The sequence below is a fragment of the Biomphalaria glabrata genome, chromosome 4, assembly GCF_947242115.1.
Source record: "Biomphalaria glabrata chromosome 4, xgBioGlab47.1, whole genome shotgun sequence".
NCBI classification, from domain to species: Eukaryota; Metazoa; Mollusca; class Gastropoda; family Planorbidae; genus Biomphalaria; species Biomphalaria glabrata.
Genome location: NC_074714.1, coordinates 29,318,793 through 29,344,763, shown reverse-complemented (window position 1 = coordinate 29,344,763; position 25,971 = coordinate 29,318,793). Strand labels below are relative to the sequence as shown.

General features: G+C 37.2%; 1 protein-coding gene across 4 annotated transcripts in view; it reads left to right on the top strand.

Moving 5' to 3' along the window:
• LOC106054183 (hepatocyte growth factor receptor-like) overlaps positions 1 to 25,971 on the top strand; it is a 191,692-nt gene that overhangs the window by 24,143 nt on the left and 141,578 nt on the right. For 2 of the 4 annotated variants that reach the window (XR_008777362.1, XM_056025508.1), the window contains exons 1-3: positions 1,327 to 2,592; positions 17,964 to 18,161; positions 19,805 to 19,945. Coding sequence is in view for 3 of the 4 variants with exons in the window: in XM_056025508.1 (XP_055881483.1) it covers positions 1,690 to 2,592; positions 17,964 to 18,161; positions 19,805 to 19,945 (1,242 nt within the window). In the remaining variant the exon portion in view is untranslated. Of the gene's footprint in view, positions 1 to 1,326; positions 2,593 to 17,963; positions 18,162 to 19,804; positions 19,946 to 25,971 lie in introns of those variants that run through there. The other 2 variants (XM_056025507.1, XM_056025509.1) reach the window with 2 other exon arrangements.

Genomic DNA, 25,971 nt, shown 5'->3' with positions numbered 1-25,971 from the left:
GTATGAGTGTATCAAGGAGAAACTAGCTACACTAAACTAGCTACACAAAGTATGAGTGTATCAAGGAGAAACTAGCTACACTAAACTAGCTACACAAAGTATGAGTGTATCAAGGAGAAACTAGCTACACAAAGTATGAGTGTATCAAGGAGAAACTAGCTACACAAAGTATGTGTGTATCAAGGAGAAACTAGCTACACAAAGTATGAGTGTATCAATGAGAAACTAGCTACACCAGGTATGGGTGTATCAAGGAGAAACTAGCTACACCAGGTATGGGTGTATCAAGGAGAAACTAGCTACACAAAGTATGAGTGTATCAAGGAGAAACTAGCTACACAAAGTATGAGTGTATCAAGGAGAAACTAGCTACACAAAGTATAAGTGTATCAAGGAGAAACTAGCTACACAAAGTATGAGTGTATCAAGGAGAAACTAGCTACACCAGGTATGGGTGTATCAAGGAGAAACTAGCTACACCAGGTATGGGTGTATCAAGGAGAAACTAGCTACACAAAGTATGAGTGTATCAAGGAGAAACTAGCTACACAAAGTATGAGTGTATCAAGGAGAAACTAGCTACACCAGGTATAAGTGTATCAAGGAGAAACTAGCTACACAAAGTATTAGTGTATCAAGGAGAAACTAGCTACATCAGGTATAGGTGTATCAAGGAGAAACTAGCTACACAAAGTATGAGTGTATCAAGGAGAAACTAGCTACACAAAGTATGAGTGTATCAAGGAGAAACTAGCTACACAAAGTATGAGTGTATCAAGGAGAAACTAGCTACACAAAGTATGAGTGTATCAAGGAGAAACTAGCTACACAAAGTATGAGTGTATCAAGGAGAAACTAGCTACACCAGGTATGGGTGTATCAAGGAGAAACTAGCTACACCAGCTATGGGTGTATTAAGGAGAAACTAGATACACAAAGTATGAGTGTATCAAGGAGAAACAAGCTACACCAGGTATGGGTGTATCAAGGAGAAACTAGCTACACACAATTGCTAAAAATAAAAGTCGGTTGACAAAAAATAATTCCACTTGGGTGTTAGCCCCTGATGGGTGTCACCCGAGCGTTCTGCATCCCCAACCTCAGTATTTTGGTTTATAAATAAATTTGTCCTATTTATGTTTGTCTTTTTTCTCTCCTAGCCCATGGTAGAGAGTGATCTGAACCTAGTTGTAGATAGTACACAATGATGCGTCTGATTGTTATAGTCTCAAGTAGTCTATGGGGTTTGTCAGCTGACTTTGTCCCACCTTTTAAGAAAACAGGATGCACAAACTTGGACTTAAGTGGCTACATCTCTGTCCGTGTCTTGCGTGTACAGAAGAGTGGCTCATTACATTTTGTTCTAGGACGATGTGTAGAACTACTGTGTCCAAGCTTCACTTGCGATCATTGCATCAAGTTGTAACTAGACTAGTTCCACGAAATGTATTCCAGGGGTCAGATTGGACCGTTTATAATAAAAGAACCTTTGTGTGTGTCTAAGTGAACACGGCAAGTCAAGTATTACTGCGATTAATATTATTTCATAACTACAACATAATTTGTGTAGAATCTCTTGAGATGAATTAGTGTTCTAGTCAATGTACTTGTAATATAGTGAATAGGCGATAACAGAGCCAGCAGTACAATGTCAACAAAATAGACCATTTGGACTCGTCATGGTGAACAATGAAGCCAAACTTGAGGACTGTGTATTCTACAGTGTTCATTCTTGCCATCTTCTTTGTCTTATCATTAGAACAGAATATCTCATCACTAGACCTAGGCCAAAACATCACTCAAATTACGTATGATGTATCCTATAATGTTTACATTGGTGGCTACAATTTCATCGCTAAACTATCCTCTAAATTTAAGCTGGTTTCTTCAAAAGTTTCCATCGGTCCAGTCTTTGAAGACTGGAACTGCCCAGATGGTTCAGCGCCTTGTGATAACATTGTGCAGACTTTACAAGTTCTTCAGGAGATCCAAATGCTTTTAGTTTGTGGTTCAGCTTTTAATGGTACTTGCACATTACATCGCTTGACTGACCTGACTAATTGGTCATGTTTGATCACTGATCCCATTACATCTGGAGGTCTTGCCACGTCTGTTAGCCAAGTAACTTCCATACAGTGGCTCGGTGTAGCATCAAGCAACCATCTAGATACAATGAACATAAAGGAACATTGCCGACCAGATAACTTTATTGACAATAGAGACTGGTCAAGTCAGGACCATGAATTGAGTTTAGACCAAACTAACTCTACCAATGATAGTTACACTATTTTTAAACTAATGGTCGCTCAATTTGGTCATCCTGAATATTTTGTTGTTTCAGTCAGACATATTATTTCTAGTTTTTCTCATTATTTGATGAAGTATGAGACTGACAGACAATCCATTCCCAGAATCCTTCAAATCAATACAACATACAGGACAGAACAGACATTTGCTTTCACGGAGACGAACTGGACTTTTTATATTCTTGTTGGACAAGATACAAGTATGCGCACTGATGTTACCAAGCTCATTCGGCTGTCCAATGACATGGTGCAAGTGGTAGAAGTCACACTAACATGTATACATAATGTAAGTTTATTAAAGATACTAGCAGTATAACCCGACTAAACCCGTGGATTTTTTCCCCAGGCTTTATATTGTTTTGTCTTTTGTTTTTTAATTTTAATAAAACGGGCCACATTTTAACCATCAACCTAACATACTTTTTTTGACCCGTGAATTAGTGTGTTACAATGAGTTTTCAAGGCCCACTCTCTCTCTCTCTCTCTCTCTCTCTCTCTTCATCTCTCTCTTTGTTCGCTCTCTGGAACCCCAAAATTATTTTTTTTTACCTGCGCATCGTACTTTCTCTGACAGACTTTTGAGTTAATTTGAAAAGACCCGCTTCATAATGCGCCCTCGACACACACACGCACTCACAGTTTGGACCCTTTCATTTGACTAACGATTTCACTTATCCGGTCCCCCTCCACCCAATAGCGAATCCAGACATTTTTTTCTAAACCCTAACCCTGACATCTACAACTCAATATTAATCAGTGGAGTTCGGGTCAAAGCATTCTTCACTGCAGTAACGCACTGTCCTGATATCTACAGATCACTATTCATCAGTTTTGTTCCTTGAAAAGATAATATATTCCACATATATAGATTAAGGCTTTGGGGATCGCCGCGAAAAAAATAATTATTCGATAAATAATATTCAATAAAATTCAAGCATAAATTGTGAGTTATAGTCCCAAATTTATTTAACTAGAAAAATATCAGATTGAGTAAAGATTGGAAAAAGGCGACTAGGAAAAGATCATTGGGGTTTAGAACTCATCTCAATCGTGACTCTCATATTAAATAATTTCGTTTGAATTTTAACTTTTCCAAAGTCTTTCTTAAAATAATTATGATAAATTCATGTGAAATTACATAAACTATGTCTGGAAATGGGAGGGGCGGTAGAGTGAAAACGATTAATCCTCGCTCCTTTTTGTAATTTCTGCTAATGGTGGCATTTGGCATTAAAGAAAAGGGTTGGGCGACTTGATATAAGAATTTAATTGATAACATATATAAATTATATTAGTGACAGATTTTTTTTTAATTCTGTAATTTCATAACTATAATACAAAAAGAAAACGTATTGGTTTGTCCGATGGAGGAAATGCGACTGCAGGTATCGCCCCTCCCACCTGGTACAAACCTTTTTCATTGTATATTTACTAATGATAAAATTTGAGATTAGAGTTTGGTGCGACATAATATAAAATGGGTTCAACATATCAAAACGTAGTTTATATTATATAGATATTCAACTAATTTTGTTCCCAAACTATGATTTCTCTATAAAAGTAGGAATTCGCACCCCCCCACACACACACACACTCAAAGGGTTTAGGTGGGAAGGGCATTAGAGGGGAACGACATAATATAAAGATCGGTTAAAATATCAATAACAAGTTTTAATCATAAAGATATTTAATTGATTTCTACAAATAAATTGGACCGCCCCCCCCACTCGAAAGTTTATGGGGGGAGGCGGGTTTGATGCCATCACCCCCTCCCGACCCCACCAAATCGGGGGGTGGCGAAATAATCTAAAAATAGGTTGAAATATAAATAATTATTATATATTATTAACATAAGTAATAAATTCTTATACAAATAGTGTGAATTCTATACTAAAATTCGTCCGCCCCCCCCTTCGGGGGGGCGAGGTCTGCCGAGTGGGGGGGGGGAGGTCTACCGAGTGGGGGGGGGCGATCGCCGCTGCCGCCCCCCCCCCTGGATCCGCCAGTACCTCCAGCCCGCCAACAAAAAATAAGCTAGTCCTTCGTACACTGTATGACTTTTCTTCCGCTTCTCAATTCAAACTTTATTATATTTCGACTGTGATGCCCACACACTCACACACAAACAGCCGCTTTCACTTCGGCCAGTTTTTTCCCTCTTGGTACTACGGCCAGTGTGTAGACTATTGAACACGTTTCAAGGCTAGAGAAGAGAAACTCAACATTTATTTTGGTTTTGGGTTCTCTAAATAAAAATAAATTTTAATTTGGTTTTATTTTATTGTATACTTTTTTTTCACCCCTTTTTAGTTTAGCGAAATGACAATAGATCTAGATCTCAGAGACATATTATATCATTGTATTATATTATACTTAGACTGGAGATTTCTGTCTTAGAAAAGTAATAATCTATAGTTTTTAAAGTATAGAAATAATCCGATACCATTTTGCAGATTTTAACTAGAAAGGGCTATTAATCACAGAACTATATATTCATGCAAGTCTATTATATAAAAAATGCCCCAAAACTCCAGACAAAGTCAGAAATGATTTCTCCATTCTATAGAATGACTAGAACTGGGCAATTTGCGAGTTGTTGTTTTAAAGTTTATTATTAATACTATAAATTGCTCGTATTTCTTTTTCTGTTCCCGTGATCCTGTTCTTGAAGTGTGGAGTTTGTTTCATTACGACTGTAAGTGTCTGGTCAGACTGCATTGTATTAGGTCCAAAGTTGATACTTAATGTTTCCTCTTATATTGTATGAAAGGTGAAAGACAATATAAGTCTAATATCGACAATATGTAATAAAAGCAAGGACGACTACTTAGAAGGAATCACTTGACTAGATCTGATTTAGAAGCTGATAAAATGTTTTGCGGTGATTGCCGTGGACAACACAAGAAGTTAATTTATCATGTTAATCAAGACGTCAGTGCAATTCATGTTTTGTCTGAAATATGGACACATATTTTGCCATTAAAAAAGTGTTTGTACCCGTATGAAATACAACTCTTCTCAAATTGAACATTATTATTAACTCAGTGGCGCTATTTTGTAAAAAAAAAAAAAAGAAAAGAAAGACTATTGCCAATAATTATAATAAGGTAGTTTCTGATTTAAATTCTAACTATCATGTTTGAATGGACTGTAAGTCCAGGCCAGAGACAAATAAAAAGAACATAGACTAACATTACCCACTTAAACAACTTTTTTGTTCCTACTAAAATCTATTGGAGAAAAATGTCGGACATGCGCAAACATTTTGTTTTGTGTCAATGATGAGCACTTCTAAAAAGTCACTTCGTCTTAGAAACATGAGGAACAAGAATAAATTGTACAGCGTAGGACTTACTAACAATGTTTCATTATATACCAGTACTTTGTAAGTCAAGTCGCTAACGTGAACTTTGCAATGTATTTATAAAAAATCTGCTTGCATGTATAATTTATTTTCTGTCCTCTTTTGTAAGAAAGCTTTGTCTCTTTTATTGCCCTCCTATGAGTTGGAAGGTTCAAGGGTAGGCCTAAGTTGTTCTCTCTACATTAGATACATTTAAGGTTCAAGGGTAGGCCTAAGTTGTTCTCTCTACATTAGATACATTTAAGGTTCAAGGGTAGGCCTAAGTTGTTCTCTCTACATTAGATACATTTAAGGTTCAAGGGTAGGCCTAAGTTGTTCTCTCTACATTAGATACATTTAAGGTTCAAGGGTAGGCTTAAGTTGTTCTCTCTACATTAGATACATTTAAGGTTCAAGGGTAGGCCTAAGTTGTTCTCTCTACATTAGATACATTTAAGGTTCAAGGGTTGGCCTAAGTTGTTCTCTCTACATTAGATACATTTAAGGTTCAAGGGTAGGCCTAAGTTGTTCTCTCTACATTAGATACATTTAAGGCTAAGGTAATGTTGGGAAACGCAATCAAAAACGCGTACAGAATATGTGGAAGACGAGACTTTGTTTTATCAGCAGGTAATTGATCACTAACTCTTGGGCTGGAAAATTAAAACCAAGGAAAATGTCACCTGTTGGTAGTGATGGGCAAAAGTTAACTAAAAAGTTGCTAACTTTTAGTTTAACTAAAAAAAATTAGTTAAGGCCAAAGTTTAATTTAAAAAAAAAAGTTTAGTTAAAATCTTAGTTTAATTTTTTTTTTTTAGTTACAAACTAAAAAGTTTAATTACAAATTTTACAAACTTTTTTAACATACACACCAATAAATATTTAGATCTATGTAATTTGGAGTATATATATAATGAATAATAGAGAGGAGAATAAACTAGAGGGTGCACGGGTCACTAGAAAGCCTTTTGACCTTTTACCCTATAATGGCCGCTATTCCCGCCTTTAAAAAAAAAATACACGTGTTCATTATATTTCTAGCAAGTTTCACTGCTTGATAAATCCTGATTCTATAGATCTACATTTTGCTTCTTTTTTTTATTAAACACCAATGTGTTCCTGAATAGCTGCAGGCAAAGAATTTTGCTTTACTATAGATCTAAAAGAAATGTCGACTCTTTTTATTTTAAAACTTTTTACTAGATCTAGAGTTTGAGTCTAGTGACGTCTAAGTCTATTAGTATTACTATTAGTCTATTATTACTGAATACTACTATTAGATCAATAGTCATAATAGTCTATATTTAATTATTTTAGTCTCTTAGTGTTAATTATGATCTAGGTTCACAGTCAGCAATAAACAAACAACAACCATTAGTGTCATGGCGGAGAATGATACTTTATTATATTGAACGCGTGCACCTTTGCGCACCATATCAACATCCCCTTTTCTTTAAAAAAAAATAAAAAAAAAATAAAACATTTCGGGGAGTATCATAGAAAAAAAATAAAACAACAACAACATAAACAACTAAACGTAACATACATGTATACGCTTCAATCAATATGAAACATATCACATTTAAAAATCAACATTCAATAGTTCATTAAGACACGTAGTCATTGAATCTTGGCGGTTTCTTCAACTGATCCCTTGGTCGCAGGGAATGATGAGTTGATGAGTGGCGAACGTGTTGATCCTGAGTTCTATTGTCCTGTATGTTGTTATCAGTATCGGGAAATATATCTTCTTCTGTTTCTCTGTTCGGGTTAATATGCACTCTGTTTCTTTGGTACACTGCACCATTGTCACCTCGAATAATGTAAGCTCTCTGATTGACTTGAGACTGGATTCTTCCACGTCTCCATGTAGGGTCATTAGGAGATTGGAAATAGACCATCTGTCCAGTTTTCAGCTGACCTAAATTTCTTGACCTCTTATCATAAGATGTTTTTACACTCATCTGACGTTTTTCTTTCCTTCTCATAATGTTCTCTTGACATGTAGAAATCTTAATGTTACTCCTTTTGTTTGGTATCAGTGTTCGAGTCATCCGACCAAAAAACATCTGAACTGGGCTTAGATTTGTGTCTTGCCTTGGAGTATTTCTAAATTCCAGAAGAGCTTCATAAGCATCTGACTTTGATTCTCTAGATTTCTTCATTATGTTCTTCAAAATTTTAACTGCTGACTCAGCTTTTCCATTGGATTGATGGTGTCCTGGAGAAGATTTCAAATGAGTCACTCCCCATTCCATCATAAATTTGGAAAAATATTCCGATGTGAACTGAGGTCCGCTATCAGATATACAAACTTTGGGCACCCCATATCTTGCAAATAAAACTTTCAGTTTCTTTATAATTGCGTGTGTTGTTGTCAACTGCATGTTTTCTACCTCTATGAAATTTGAATAATAGTCCACTATGGCTAGATATTGTTGGTCACACATTTGAAATAAATCAATTCCAATCTTGTCCCACGGATTAGAACCTATTTCGTGATGTATTAATTCTTCTCTCTGGTTTGCTGGTTTATTTTTCTGACAAATGTAGCATGAGTTGGCTATTTCCTGTATTCGAGCTGATAATCCAGGCCAGAAAACTGTTTCTTTTGCTCTTCTTTTCATTGAGTCTACTCCCAGATGTGCTGCATGGAGTTTTTCTTCTATTTCCTTGCGAAGTGATATCGGTATGATTATTTGTTCTCCTTTCAACAGGAGTCCGTCTTCGTATGTTAACATGTCTCTTAGTGAAAAATATTGTTTGAGTTCAGGTAAACTATTATGTTTGTCTGGCCATCCATTTAGGATATACTGAATAAGTGTTTGCATTGTTCTATCTTTCTCTGTCTCGATTCTGACTTTCTCCAGCACTGCATCTGGTATTGCCAGTCCGACTGTATTGACACAAACATCAGGGATATCACTCTTTTCCTCTGATGGGTCTCTACTCAAAGTATCAGCTATGAACAAATTTTTGCCTTTGACATATTGAAACTGGATATCGTAACGATAAAGACGCATCATTAGACTTTGTAGCCTTCTCGGAGCAGAACTGAGTGGTTTTTGAAGGATGTTTTCCAGTGGTTTATGGTCATTCTGAACTATAACTGTCCTGCCATACGTATACTGGTCAAAACGTTCCAAACCAACAACCACTGCTAACAATTCTTTTTCAATCTGTGCCCATCTTTTCTGAGTATCAGTTAATGATCTAGAAGCATATGCTATTGGACTGCCATCTTGTAATAACGCTGCTCCTAACCCATTTTGGCTACTATCTGCTTGTAATGTAAGCTCTTTGTTAGGGTCAAAATATATCAATGTGCCATGAGTCGATATTTTCTGTTTTATCTTGTTGAAAGCTCGTGTGCATTGATCAGACCAAACAAATGGTGTGTTCTTTCTGATCAACTCTGTTATGGGCTGTAAATCTGTCGACAAATCTGGAACAAATCTTGCAAGATATTGAACCATGCCACAGAATCTTTGGACCGATGAGATATCTTTTGGAGCATTCAAACTCAAAATCGCAGATACTTTGTTCGGGTCTGGTTTTATTCCTGCTTCTGTAATAATATGACCCAGAAAGTTAATCTCAGCTGTTCTAAAAACAGACTTTTCATGGTTCAGTTTAATCTTCTTTTCTTGACATCTCTTCATCAGCTCTCTTAGGTTAATATCATGATTTCTGAGTGCTTCTTCTTTCGTTCTTCCTCTTCCTACCACTATAATATCATCAACGTAATTGAAACAGCCTTTCAGTCCTTCTAGTGCTAGATTTAATCGTCTCTGAAAAATTTCTGAACTCACTTTCAGTCCAAATGGTAATCGTTTCCATTTGTATCTACCAAAAGGGGTTATCATTGCTATCAAATTAGATGACGCTGTGTCTAGTCTGACATGCCAGAAAGCTTCTTGCACATCCAATTTGCTGAATATTTTGGCATCGTTCAAATCTGCCAATATGTCATCTAAAGTAGCAAGATTATAGAATTCCCTTAGTAAAACTTTATTCAGGGCTTGTGGATCTATGCAGATCCTAATTTTTCCATTAGCTTTTTCCACAATTGCCATCTGACTCACCCACTCTGTAGGCTCTATCACTGGTTCTATGATTCCTCTTTGCACTAGGGTCTTTAACTCCTCCTTAACTCTTTCTTGTAAAGCAATAGGGATCTTTCTACACGGCAGAACCTTGGGCTTAATGCTGCTATCAATCTTTAAAGACACTTCTCCTAAGTCACCCAAATCACCAGTAAACTTTGGACTATAGTCTTCTTCTTGGTTATTCACTACTGATGCTATGAACCTATCTTTATTGACTTTGATTAACTTCATTCTTGTTAAAGTTTCATGACCTAGAAGGCATGCTAGATTATTTGGTACAACTATATATTCCACCTCAAATGTTTCGTTAGTTTTCTCATTTCTCGTCGTTAGAGTGGCTTTCCCTATGGGTCTCATTTCAGTCTTATTCCACATTAGTAATCTTTGCGTTGCCTTTTCTATCTGATTCTTATTTACGTATTTTTCCTGGATGGTATTTACATCAGCTCCACTATCCATTTGAAACCTTACACGGTGACCATTTACTGTCATAACTGCTGTCATCCTTTTCGTTTTGTGGTTCTCCAAAGACATCACCCATTCATTTTTTACCATCATGATATCATCTCTTGTGTCCGACTGTAGCTGTCTTTCATCGTTAGACATATCATCTGACACCTGCTGAATTTTCTTTTTGCACATCACAGCAAAATGATGTCTCCCCTTGCATGCTAGGCACATTTTACCCCATGCAGGGCACTTTTCTTTAATGTATTCGTGAATCCTTCCACAATACCTGCATTTACCTTTCTGAATGTTTGTTCTTGAAGGTGTTGATACTTTCTCAATGATTGGAGGGTCGGCTTGTATTTGTCTCAGCTGTTTGTTGGCGGTCTCGTATGCTCTGCAAATATCTCTGCACCTTTCCAATGTGAGACTACTATCTTGTAGCAATTTCATTTTGAGGCATTCATGTCTAATACCAAGAACTACTCTGTCTCTAATCAAGCTATCTTCCAGGCGTTCAAAACAACACGTTTTTGCTAGTCTTCTCAGATTTGTTATGTACTTTTCAATGTCCTCGCCTTCTTGCTGTTCACGCGTATTGAACACATAGCGCTCATAAGTTTCATTCGTTTTTCCAATGCAAAAACTTTCAAATTTGTTCACTATTTCTTCCATCTTTCTTTCTTTTACCTTCTCAATTTCAAGACCATCATATATGTCCATCGCTTTTGTTCCTATAATTGTTAGAAAGGTGGCCACTCTGACCTCCTCTGATTCTTCCGACAATTTAATGGCTAACTCATAGTTTCGCCAGCTCCGGTGAAACTTTTGCCAATTAGCGGCCATGTTTCCTTCTACCTCGAGCGGCTCGGGTACAGGAAGGAAATTTCTAGCTGCCATTGCACGGCGTAGCCTTGAATTGTTGTCTAATTATTATTGCAAACAATTAACCTTTATATACTGATTAATGATTACCTCTGATCATTAATACACCGCTGCCACCATGTTAATTATGATCTAGGTTCACAGTCAGCAATAAACAAACAACAACCATTAGTGTCATGGCGGAGAATGATACTTTATTATATTGAACGCGTGCACCTTTGCGCACCATATCAACACTTAGTCTTAAGTAGAGTCTAACTCTTAGTAGTCTTAGTCTTAGATCTAGATGTAAATTTAAAATTATAAGTCAATAAATGAATAATTATATTATAATATACTATATAGATCTATTAATTGAAATCTAAATTAAATATTACTTTACTTTATTAGACTGGATCTATTAGTTTAGAGATTCTACTATAACTATGTAACTATTCTAGAATTAGAGTCTAGATTAGATCTAGATTACTTATAAATTATACTAAGACCTAAGATGCATAGATGATAGATCTATAATACTAATAATAGTCGTCACTATACTAGATCTAATACTAAATTAACTAAATCTAGACTAGATTCTAGATCTACATCTATGATCTACTTCTATTATAATTATAGTTAATTATACTTATATCTACTATCTAGATCTATTAGATCTAGTATTATCTACTAGAGTAGGCCTATATAGATCTAAATACCCATACCTAGTTATAATCATAATTATAATAATCTAAAATCTCTAGAATCTAGATCTAGAGTTACTAAGATATCTACTAGACTAGATTATATCTAGATTTTAGATCTAGTGGTAGTAGTAACTAGTATTTCTTAGATTATTTTTAGATTAAAATATTAATTATTTGATCTAGGTCTAGTAGCTAGATCTAAATCTAATTCTAGATTCATATTATATTTCTGATCATTTCGTTTGTAGAAGATATTAGATCCAGAATATTCTAGAATCTAGAGTTAGTTAGAGAGTCAACATGCAGTTTTATCATTACTTCTAAAGGTAACTTATAATACTTATATTAGAACTTCGACAATTACTTCTAATTTCTTTCTATAATAGTATCATTCTAAAGATTCTATTAAGATCTACAACTATCCAATAAAGACATTTAAATCTTTTTTCATATGTGCACAAATAAATGTTTATTACATTTTGCTAAAGAGATTGGTTGTGCTTTATACTTTATATTTTTCATGTTTGGCTGTTTTGTCCTTAAAAAAGGTCAAAATAGTTAGTAAAAGTTTAACTAAAGTTTTTTAGTTTAGTTTAACTAATTTTTTCAATTTGTGGTTAACTAAAAGTTTAACTACTTTTTTTTAGTTCAAACTTAGTTTTAGTTTAACTAAAAAAAATTAGTTTAGTTCCCATCACTACCTGTTGGACACTTTATTTCTTCCACAAACCAATTTCTGATCGAGCTGAAAGTTTGCACAATTATTTCTTTTACATGACAAAAAAAGAATCAATAAAAACAAAACTAGTTAATTAACTATTGGTAATTGATTATTTTGTTTGGTATCTCAAACAAGGGAAAGAAATTGTACTTCACTAATGTGATGATAGGCATATAAGTTGAATTAACCCATTTATACTTTGTAATCGCCGTTTTAAAGTTTGAATCTAACAATACATAACTAAAACACGTTCTGTTTGTCATAAGCAATTTGCTGGCAGAGTGGATTGCCTTGAGGAGGCTTTAGCCCTTGAGTTGCAGAGTGGATTGCCTTGAGGAGGCTTTAGCCCTTGAGTTGCAGAGTGGATTGCCTTGAGGAGGCTTTAGCCCTTGAGTTGCAGAGTGGATTGCCTTGAGGAGGCTTTAGCCCGTGAGTTGCAGAGTGGATTGCCTTGAGGAGGCTTTAGCCCTTGAGTTGCAGAGTGGATTGCCTTGAGGAGGCTTTAGCCCGTGAGTTGCAGAGTGGATTGCTTTGAGGAGGCTTTAGCCCTTGAGTTCAAATTCAGATTGTTAACTTTTGTTTTATAAATGCATTTAAAAAGCGATCACTTTATTTATCACATACCCTTTTCCAATAGATCCAGACTGGTGATAGGATCATAGCGTATTGATAAAGTTTTAACAACAACAACAACAGAAAATTAGTAAAAATATTTGTAATCGCACAGATTTATTATTGTTAGTCTGTTACAAATTTAATGACATGACTGATCTAAACTTTATGATACAATTACAGTTCATAGAAGCTTTGTTTGTTTTTAAAATATTTTTCTATTTTTTTCTTGTTTGATTCTCTCAACGTTAGCGGTTTATTTCCTCACAACTTTTGTTCTCAGCAGTTGGATTCCTTTCAGTTTGAATAAAGCCGACATACTCATGTTTAATTTAAACAAGATTACAAAGAGAGTTTGTGTTATCCCACAAACTCAGAGGCGGTTCCCATCAAATTCATCAATGTTTGGATCGTTTAAAGAAATTTGGCGTTATTTTTCAAATAAAAGCAAACAGTGCAACACGTCGTCTTTGATAAGACGACTTCTAACTCTTCTGGAATAAGCAGAGTAGCGTTAAGTGATCACCTAAGATCAGCATGGAAACCTCCCGATAATAATAAGAACAATAATCGCTTTTATATAACGCTACTTTCATGTTTATAGCATGCTCAGAGCGCTATGGTCCAATCCCACCCATTTCTGGACCAGTTGGGGGGGGGGGGGAGTAGATTTTCCGTGCTGTTTTTAGGCTCTCAGTAAACACAACTCTGCTCGAGTCGGGTGTTGAACCTCGAGCCCCCTTCATAGGTAGCCAAAGACAAGCCAAGTTAAAATGTAATTAGCCTCTAGACCACGCTACCCACAGTGTGAGCTGACTACCTACTTTTATTGATTTTTACTCAAATGTAAAATCCCAATGTTAATTACAGTTATTCCATTGTTATTGCACATTTTACAATTATACTTAATTAAAATTATAAACAGATTTAACATCACATAAACAGTTTTTTTTTGTTATACTTTAAATGGTATAATGTTGTGCTGTATCATTTACACTTACACTACCATCTAGATGTGTCAAGGCATATTTGGACATATATCTAGAGATTTTATTATTATATTTTCCCATTTTTCAAACTTGGTTGTCACTCCCAAAATGGTGTCGACTGGTGCGGACCGCCCCCTCGCCCCCCTCCCAATGACGTCACTGCTCTAAGATACCTACATCTTCCCAACAATTTCGATTAATATATTGGAGTAGACGTAGTAAGAAATAAAAACAAAAGGGGGGAGGCTGCACAACTTTCCCAGGCGAACAGAATCTAATAGGCTAATACACTATTAACCACTACTAGAGTAGGTCCAGAATATAGAATATATATAGATCTAGATTTCTTGCCTAGTTCTAGATATGATATAAATCTAGTTTCGATCTGGATCTAGACTCTTGAAGATTTAGATCTATCTAGTTCTCGATCTAGAAACTAGACTAGGTCTAGAAAATGTTTGTAAAATGTTTTACATGTTTCGGATGTACCTTCAGAGTTGAAGATAGTTTACTTCCTAGTCCAAACATCCCGCAGGACGACGGGAGAGGGCAGGGTTTGAAGCCGGGATCATCGATAAATCCAAACGACAGACCAGCGCGCAAAACCGCGCGACCAGGCAGCCATCCTAGACTAGGTTTAGGTCTAGACTAAATAGACCCTAGATAAAGATCCAGAACTAAATCTATAGCCTAATCTAGAATAGAATCTAGACTAGATCTAGAAATATATAAATAGAATCTAGAGCTTCTAGATCTAGGTCAATATTATGATCAGGATTAGTAGGCCTACTACTTTTTTTAGCGGCCCACGAAAGGGGAAAAGACGCTATTAGTTTTGTTGAAATGTCTGTCTGTCTGTCCGTCAGGTCTGTCGTCTGTCCGTCCGTCCCATTTAGATCTCGTAAACTAGAAAAGATAGTGAAAATTAGACATCACAATATTTTAGACCATTCAAAGTTCTGATGCAACGGCTACTTTTTTCTTTCTGAAAGCGAAAAATCTAATTTTTAAAATCACTTATGCAAGCAGTTTTTTTAAAGAGAAAAAGCTATTTAGTATGCATTATAAGTTAGACCTAATTTAAAACGATTAGTAATCTTGTAAATTGAATTTTCTTGAACATTTTAAATATTAGAAACATTTTCCATTATTTTGAGGTTTCTATTAAGATCTTGAGCCTTTTCAAAACAAGTACATCAATTATAACACTTCAGTTAGGCCAGGGGAGGCGCGGTAGCTGAGCAGCAAAGCGCCTGGCTTCCGAACATGGGGTACCGGGTTCGAATCCTGGTGAAGACTGGGATTTTCAACTTTGGGCGCCTCTGAGTCCACCCATCTCTAATGGGAATCTGACATTAGTTGGAGAAAAGTAAAGGCGGTTGGTTGTTGTGCTGGCTACATGACACCCTCGTTAACCGTAGGCCATAAAAGCAGATGAACTTTACATCATCTGCCATATAGACCACAATGTCTGAAAGGGGAACTAGTTAGGCCAGGTTCACATCCAACTTTGCATTCACTTGCACCTATCCCTTGATCTGCTGGATTCTTATCTCTCATTTGTCGTTTATATAATTTCATTCGGATGTTCTTTCTGAAAATATTGAAGCCTGACTTGGTGGACCACTTCGAGGGCCGATTTTGAGTTTGTGTTTCCACACAAACTGTCTTTGTAACCTTGTTTTTTATAGTGCACTTATGCTGTTCGCATCAGATTCACTTCTTGATGTAATACTACTGCTTGCATAATAAATAAATATGCACCCTAAGCTGTTAGAAGATAAACTATTTTCTTAATGGGTTATAAATGTAAGTTTTGTTCAAATTATTTAATACAATTAAATCTAAATCTAGATCTATGTCTGGCCTCTATTTATTGTAATTTAGATTGTCGTCAAGTGTATAACCTAATGAGGATGTGTGAAAACTGAGCGGTATAACAGCAGTTTTTTAAACTTACAATTGAAACGAAGTTCGTATTAAAATTATTTTTTTTAAAACAACATTTGAATCAGTATTCTATTCCATCAGTTAGTTAATAAATTGAAAATCTATTTTATAATGATCCATTGATACTTTTTCAATTGTGACCTTAGATGTAATTTTTTTGTACCAATGCGCGAATCTATGAATGAAGCTTGATTTATTAATGAAGAAGCTTGTGAACTTTTAATAAGACTTACTTCCCCTGAAGTTTTTCATGGAAAAGTGGTGTTATTTGTTTTTCAAACTCTGCTTGTATCAGTTCAAACATGAGATGGTTCACTTTCGGAAAAGAAAAAAGTAGCCGTTGCATCAGAACGTTGAATGATCTAAAATATCATGATGTCCTATTTTCATTTTCTCTTCTAATTTCTGAGATCTAAACGGGACTGATTGACAGACGGACAGACAGGCCATACAAAACTAATAGAGTCTTTTCCTCATTCGGGGGCCGCTTAAAAGTTTTAAAGTTCTAAGTTTTAGATAGAGGCCTTGCTTCCACACGCGGTTGTATGGCTGCTTTAGGTTTAGATATACTGCATATGTGCTTTCGGACCTCTGGAACCCATCTGCCACCTCTTGCATGAATACGTTGACCTGGTCGATCGGGCTCAAGCCTGCCCTAAAGCCAGCCTACTCTGGTGCCAGGATACCGGCACTCTCAAAGGACCACACAAGCCGCTCGTTGACAATTTGTTCAGCCATTTGACATTAACATTTCTTCTCAAGACATTCCTTCACCAGACATTCCTACACCAGACATTATTTCACCAGGCATTCCTTCACTAAACATTCCTACAGCAGACATTCCTTCACCAGACATTCTTTCATAAGACATTCCTTCACCAGACATTCCTTCACCAGACATTCCTTCCAGACATTCCTTCACCAGGCGTTACTTGAACAGACTTACTTCACTAAACATTTCTTCACCAGACATTGCTTCACCAGACATTCCTTCACCAGACATTCCTTCACCAGACATTCCTTCACCGGACATAATTTCACGAGACATTCCTTCACCAGACATTCCTTCACCGGACATAACTTCACCAGACATTCCTTCACCAGACATTCATTCACCAGACATTCCTTCACCAGACATTCCTTCACCGGACATAACTTCACCAGACATTACTTTTCCAGACACTACTTCACCAGAGACACTACTTCACCAGACATTACTTTACCAGACACTACTTCACCAGAGACACTACTTCACCAGACATTACTTTACCAGACACTACTTCACCAGACATTACTTTATATATACTTTACCAGACACTACTTCACCAGACATTACTTTACCAGACATTACTTTACCAGACACTACTTCACCAGACATTACTTTATATATACTTTACCAGACACTACTTCACCAGACATTACTTTACCAGACATTACTTTACCAGACACTACTTCACCAGACATTACTTTACCAGACATTACTTTATATATACTTCACCAGACATTACTTTACCAGACATTACTTTATATATACTTTACCAGACACTACTTCACCAGACATTACTTTACCAGACATTACTTTATATATACTTCACCAGACATTACTTTACCAGACATTACTTTATATATACTTTATTAAACATTCCTTCACACTTAACTAACTATAAATGATTTTATAATGTAATCATTAATTTCAAATGCATTGTCCACTTTCAGAAGACGACATTACTTTATATATACTTTACCAGACACTACTTCACCAGACATTACTTTACCAGACATTACTTTATATATACTTCACCAGACATTACTTTACCAGACATTACTTTATATATACTTTATTAAACATTCCTTCACACTTAACTAACTATAAATGATTTTATAATGTAATTTCAAATGCATTGTCCACTTTCAGAAGACGACATATCCTACGTTAACTTCTGCTGTTATTGCCAATATGGGCGTGTTGATCAACACTAAGTTGAATGCCGGGCCAGTTCTTATAGCATCTTTTACCAGAGCAACCAGTGTCCCCACACCTACCAGGCATGTTCTTTGTGTCTTTTCAATCTATGACATCAATATTAAAATAACACAAGAATTATCTATAGAGGTAAGTGTTGAGATACTAGAGCTCTGTATACACACAAAGTAGAAACACTTTAGTATTGTTGGCCTCCTACAATCCTAGAACGACTAGGGTTCATCTCGAACATTTGTTGATGTGATTGTGGGGCCCTGTTTTGGAGAGACACTCCCGTCCACATATACTGCAGGTTAAGGTGGCTTTCGCTTTGGTGGTAGAGGAGCTGGCCATTTTTCTTCCAGAGTTGAGGCCCATGTTCTTTCATTATCCATAGCTTTCTTGGTCACCGTCTCTCTCTATGCAGTGAGGTCTAGAGCTATGTCTTCCCAATGGTCAGTATCAATGTTCACTGAGTTGAGGTCCCGTTTTATTACATCCATGTAACGGAGGTGGGGGGCGACCAGTTTTTCTTGAGCCAGACGCGAGTTGCCCGCAAAGAATGACTTTCGAGAAGCGATTGTCCGAACATGTCTGAGCCAGCGCAGGAGGCCTTGTCCGAGTACTGTAAAGATGCAGGGAAGACCCGTTCTCGCATGGATTTCAGTATTGCACACTCTCTCTTGTCATGTGATTTTCAAGATCCTTCGGAGGCAGCGTAAGTGGGAGGAGTTGAGTTTAGATGCAAACTCAGATGTAACATTGTACATTCTTATCTCAGGTTTTGCTGTTAAATAGTTGTCCTGGACGCACTACCCACTTCCCTGATCCTGAAGTAACGATCAACTTACAATGGAGGTTTATCAATGTATTACCAAAAGAAAGAGAATGATGCTAAGTTTGAAAGAGAGGGACAGAAAGTGCGGTTGGGGAAGTGATAGAGCTAAGGAATAAAGGAAGCGAAGCAGGACGTTTTGGCGCCGCCGTTTTGGCGCCGCCGTTTTGGCCCCGCCTATTTGGCGCGAAGGTCGTTTTGGCGCAAGCCGTTTTGGTGACGGGACGTTTTGGCGCGAAATACATTATGTACGTTTATTGTATTATTTCTTTTAAAAGAATTATTCATATCTATGTTTTGCATGAGTGTTTGTGTTATGACATATTTTTCACGTACTAAATGTAAATGTGTGTTTGTTTTTCACATCATTTTCTTTAATAAACATTTTGGCTTGTGTATGTGTGTTTATTAAGAGGCACACTTTTATTTTCAAAAAAGTTTTTTAAGATATTACTTTAAAAATTAAAAACAAAATGAAACGATGAAAGACTAAAAATTGATGCAATTATTTGTTTACATTAACATTGGTTTATTTAATGACTGTATGCTATCTCCAGCTATACATACCAAACACTTGCTAATATAAGTAATAAATTTAATACTTGTACCATGTTTCTCAAAATACTTTAAATTACGTATACATAGACACCATGGTTATTTGCCTAAGTCGCTGGAATTCAAGGGTTCATTATAAAAAAAAAGCTACGTGCTTATTAAATTATCATCAAATGATATCTAGCGCCAAAACGTCCCGTCGCCAAAACGGCTCGCGCCTAAACGTCCCGTCGCCAAAACGGCGGGGCCAAAACGTCCCGTCGCCAAAACGGCGGGGCCAAAACGGCGTCGCCAAAACGTCACGTACCGAAAGGAAGACAACCTGAAAACTAAATAGTTATGTACCTCTATATGTCTTGTTCTCTATTACCCCTCAAACCATAAAACTTGGATATTTGCACAGGTAGAACCGATTGAAGAGACGGCTGTGTTGCCTTTACACAGACATGTTAATCGAATATTTACATTCTCTACATCCCAAGAGAAACAACCAACAGATACCCTGGATGTCTTTCTAGTTGATGATACATTTGCTATTTATAAGGTAACTTTTTATTTACTGTCTTGATAGAGAATCTCGATTCTTACAATAAAATGTCACATTGTCAAACGTTTTAAAATTGATCACAGCTGACACTGTTTATGTTTTCTCTCGACTGTGCTCTACATTTGAAATAAAACAAAAAAGAATTATAGGATTCTATTATCCATCACTACATCTTCATTTACCAAAGATTAATCATGACATCAGATTGTCTGGTCATGACGTAGTCTATGAGGTGCCAATGACTTGAGCGGGGATACATCCAGGAAGTTCACTTTCTCATTGGGAGACTGAATATTGTGTTTGATATGAGCAGCTTGTGTTCAGCACAGGTCTGGAGTAGTAATAATCCGTTGCTGTTGCACTGACCTACCCCTTATCTAAACCCCTAAAAAGGCTTAATACGGCCAGACTAGCAGATGACAAAATTGAAAAGTCGCTTACAGATGCGATAGAGAACTGCCTCAAGTCCACCCTCTAGCTGAATCAAATGTAGATAAGGAAGGATAACCTCAAGTCGTTTTAAGAATATTTTTGTAATTACGAACATGAACGATCGGGTAAAGACTATCAATCTGAAGAATTGTTTTTTCGTTCTGTTCTCAATGTTATTGTACATGGCGATTAGAATACAAAGTTTCTTAAGTCCCTACAACAGTATGGAATACCACAACTCAAGTCGTAACGTTTTACATTGCATCTTTTGCGTAAAACTATTGGGCTATTATTGGCTTGGAAGAAAGTCTTTGCAGTGTAACTTCTAAAATGGTAAGGTTCTGACATTTAGTATTGCAATTAGTATATTTATTATGGCTTTAGTATGAAGCATCAAGTGATGCAAAATCTCAACGTTATAGGGTAAAACGTGCATCTTGAAGCAAAGAGACTTGAAAAACAATGCGTTAGTATTGTTATAACTCTGCCGTGCACACCGCCATCCAAGTGCAGAAGGTGCGCACTATTAATGACTAGACTAGGAAGGATGTTGACATTAGAGAAAGAAGAGAACGATTGCCGCCCAAGTCTAGAGCCCATGGGCGTAGCCAGGGGGGGGGGGGGGGTTTGGGGTTCAACCCCCCCCCCCGAAATGAAATCCCCCCCGGGGGGGGGGAGTCGGAATTTAGTGACTGATGATTTTTTGCTTTGATTTTGTTTATTTTAGGTGAGATTTTAATACTAAACCATCACTTGCCCCAGCACAACCCAAGGGGTTTTGAATTTAAAACCCCTTACCAGGGGGGTTCGAGTTTAAAAACCCCTACCAGGGGGGTTCGAGTTTAAAACCCCCTACCAGGGGTTTTGAGTTTTAAACCCCCTACCAGGGGTTTTGAGTTTTAAACCCCCTACCTGGGGTTTTTGCAATTAACTCTCCCTCTTCTATAAAAAAAAGCAAAAAAAATGCAAACGAAAATCCCCTAATTCCGAGAGCACAGTTATGGAAGATTTTGATTTAAAAACCCCGTCTAAAATTTACGATAAACCCCCTCTTTAATTTAAAAAAAAAGCTAATTACGCACTCAAAATGTTTTGAGCGTAGCTAAATGGGTTTTGACTCAGTTTTGAGTTTAAACCCCACTTCAGCGGGGTTTGAAGGTAAAAAATACCTCTTTAATAACAAAAACAAAGCAAATTATACACTCAAAATGTTATGAGTGTAGTCTAAGGGGTTTTGAGTTTAAACTCCCCTCCAGCGGAGTTTGAAGCTAAAAAGTACCTCTTCAATATAAATAAAGGAAAATTACTCACTCTAAAATCTATGAGCATAGTCAAAGGGGTTTTGAGTTTAAACCCCCCGCCAGGGGGGGTTTGAGGATAAAAAATACATCTTCTGTGTAAGAAAAAAAGCAAATTACGCACTCAAAATGCTATGAGCGTTGCTGAAAGGAGTTTTGAGTTTAAACCCCCACTCAGAGGGGTTTGGTGCTAAAAATACATCTTCAAAATAAAAAAAAGCAAATACACACTAAAATTATTTGAGCGTAGCCAAGCCAAACGGGGGTTTTGAGTTCAAATCCTTCTTCTACAGATGGCTTTTTTTTAAAGTTTAAAACCCCTCCAGATGGGTTTGAGTCTAAGATTCCCCTACAGAGCATTTTGAGGTTGAAAACCCCAAACAGAAGATTTTGAAGATAAAACTTCTCTTTTCGATATAGAATCTAAAGCAAACTACAGTCACTTAATTCCAAGAGCGTATTCAAGAGAGGTTACACATTTTTACCAGTGGCAGGGCTTCATTAATAAACTGCAGTGAATAGTCATCTACCGAAATCGAAAAACACTAAATGTAGCTCAACAAAGATGGCTAAGGCAGATTTTAGGAGTCAGTTATAGAGATCAGGTCTAAATCAAGGAAATCCTATGCCGAACTGGGAGTCGACCCCTTAGTAAGATTGTGAGAGAACGACGCATGAGGTTTGCGGGACATGTTCTCCGACAAAATGAATTACGCATAAGAAGAGTTGCAATGATATCCTAGTACAACTTGACGCCACTCATTCATGGAGGTCCTCATGGTAGGTGGGAAGAGGCTTCAGACATTACCAGTGACAGATTTTTATGGAAACTGCTTGACGTCAAATGCTCCGAACGGCGTGGGAGGGTCTAAGTCAGTAAGAATAGCACATTAGGTTTTTGAAATAAAACTTTTTAATAGCAGGAAAATGCAGTGTAGATACCTCAGTATATGTATTTTGTTGGCTTTCAATACCAGAAATAGTGCCTGGCGGCGGGGCTTCGCCCCGCGCTGGGGAGCTCCTAGCGCTTCCCCAGATCCCTTGCTAGTAATGGCGGGGAGTCTACAATTTTATGGAAACAGCTTGATGGCAAATGCGCCGAACGACGAGGGAGGGTCTAAGTCAGTAAGAATAGCACATTAGGTTTTTGAAATAGAACTTTTTAATAGCAGGAAAATGGACTGTAGATACCCCAGAATATGTATTTTGTTGGTTTTCAATATCAGAAATAGTGCTTGGCGGCGGGGCTTCGCCCCGCGCTGGGGGAGCTCCTAGCGCTCCTCCAGACCCCTTTGCTGGTAATGTCGGGGAATCTACAATTTTTCCACTAACTCATGGAAGAACCTATTCTTAGGCACAATAAACGTCTTCCGAAAGAATGAAGGGTCAGAATGTAATAAAGATTATGTACACACACACACATAAATACATTTTTAAAAAATTTCGCGGGGGGGGGGGGGGTCGGGGGGGGGAGAAAAAATTTCCCCCCCCAACCCCCCCCCCCCCCCCCCCGAAAAAAAATCCTGGCTACGCCCATGCTAGAGCCGATATGAAGATGCTGTGCTCAAGGCAGATGTCCTATGTGTTTGTCATGTCCTCTTGTAAATAAACACATATATCTCGTTGAGTTGCCTCCCTTCAGTTATTACAGTATTCTAAAGAAGCTTTATTGTGGGGCATCTCTGTTACGCCGACCACCTTTCAGCTCACTAAAAAAAAAAGATTGCCTTTGGCGTATGTTCGTCCCCTTTACGGGATAAGTGCCGTGACTGTCGAACTATAAGAAGTTCATACCATTTCGCAAGAATATCGCTGTTTGTAGTGCGGTCTAGCCACCATATGTTCATGATGGTGTGCAAATATCTTTGGTGAAGGCATTTAAGAAGTCTTAGTTGCTTTTTATAAAGTACTCATGTCTCAGATCCACAAAGAGGCGTTGAGAGAACCACTGATTTTTGGCGGAGCGATTTATTTCGCCACACTCTCGCTTGGAGGCGTCCAAAAGCACGACTATCCCTGATCACATATCAACCTCCATTTAAAGCAATACGTCATTTGATACTATGCTTTCCATAAATGTAAAGCAGGGGCGTAGCTAGGGATTTGGGGGCCCGGGGGGGGAGGATTGATCTCTTTGGGTGCTCCTTGCATTTTGACATTCGACATCATGGCATGAGATAATGTACTTTAAAAATATATAACCCTACAATCAAATTGGTACAGTATATCAGTAAAATTACCAAGAAATAATCATTAAGACTCTTTTAATGAATAATACCGTTGTTTATTGGCTAAATAATGCACAGTGACAAATCTCAATTCATATCACTTCACGTCGTGCTTTCTGTGCAGCAAAGACATCTATAACATCATCTATATCGATACTGTCTAGTATTTGTGACTCCACTGACATTAAAGCTATGCTAAGCCTTTCTAGCGTCATTGTGCTCATGAGTTTTTTTTTATTTACTTGAGCTTTGAGAATGATCTCTCACATGACGCAATGGAAGTGGCCTGAGCAGTATTCGAATGGAAGTTGCAAGGTTTGAGCACACATCATTACCATATGAAGCCAGCTTCCTCAATATGTTAATTGGTGATTGTGGCACTGGTTTGTTGATGAAAAGTGCTCGTGCATCAATGACATCAATGAACAAGCGATTTTCCTGTATTTCATCAAACAGGAAAAGTAACACAGTGTTTTATCAGTGTGTCATCATTCAAGAAGAGACCGAAAGGTGTTCACATGGTTTTCCAGCCTATGAAATCTGTCCTTCATTTCTATATGAAGTTTGTCCAGCACATCTGTTTGAATTGCAGTTCTATTGACAGTCCTACATCAGAACAAAAACTTCCCATCAAGTCTTTTCTTTCTTCTGGTTGTTTTGATTACAGAAAATCCATAGCAATCACTACCATCTTTTGCTCTTTCGAGGGATTGTGTGATAAATTTCGTCCGTTTCACATCATTTTGCAGAAAGAATGAAATGGTTAAATTTAAATTTTCTTCAGCAGGTTTCTGTATGTGCAGTCCAGACTTATATAGTTTCTTCTGAACTATATTGATTTTGCGTAGGAGATTTAACTAAAATTCCAGATAAGCAAAAAAAAAAATTTTTCCACTGCATGAAGAAGATTCTGCGCACTGTTTCTAGTGTCCATTCTTTTAGTTGTTGATTCAGAAAGTTTCTCCAACATTTTGATGATTTTGTCGAGATGCAAGGAAACTGCCAACGTAGCTTCTTCTCATGCGGACCATCTTTTTAAACTCCAGGCTCCAGCTTCTTTCCGTCTGGCCATCTCTGGGGTGAATTGAAAAAAAAAAAATGAACGATTCATGTACAGTTCCAAAATAAAGTTCCAGGATAAAGAGCTGCATGGTTCAGAGATGATCACAGTTCAGAAATGTTGCCTTTGGATGTATGTGTAAGAGACAGACGGGCACACATTGTGGCTGCGTTATCATAAGTTTCACATATCAAAATCTAGTCCAAATTTAAGAGTTTTCAGAACAAGTTCTTCATAATGTTGTCTATCAGGTTTCAAAATCTCAAAGTAAACAATGGCTGAGGATACCTGCTTGGGTTTGATTTTGCTAAGTACTTAATAGCTGCTGCTACACGCTTCAGAATATCTCTTCAATACTGCTGATTATTCAAAATGTGTGCATGAAACATATTTAACAGTTCATCTGATTCTGCCTTAACCTTTTCTTCTTCTAACTTCCACTTCATAAACTTGGTGGACTCCTTCTTCGTGTTCTTCAGTCTCTCAGGTTTCTTCCATTTGGTGAAACCAACTCCAGGTTTGCTCATTGCACTAGATGTTTTTTCTGATGCCTCAGAAAAATGTACGCTTCCAAGTGTGGAGAGAAGAGGAGCCAAGATCGATTGTAAATTTCTCTTGTTGGAAGTTTGTAGTGAAACATGATGTCAAACTACGTGATTTATTTTGGGTAAACTCTATTGGAAACAAATACCGTTAATCTTTGTTTTGGGAAAATTGGCTACCCAGAATTTTGCTGGCAGTTCCTCAGAAAAAATTTCTGGCTGAATGTATCCGTACTTTGTCTTTGTACTTACAGCTTCTTTCTCTTCTGGAGAAAGTGATTTTGGAAGGCCATCGCTCGACTCATCATCTGTATCACTTACTTCAGATGTTTTCTCTGACTGTGGTAAAATATATTCCCCTGGAGTCTCTTCAGCACTACTTCTCTCATCAAGAGACATTTTCACTTCTTCGACTGCTGTATCTTTGTAGGAATCTTCTGAATACTGATACATTTCTTTGACA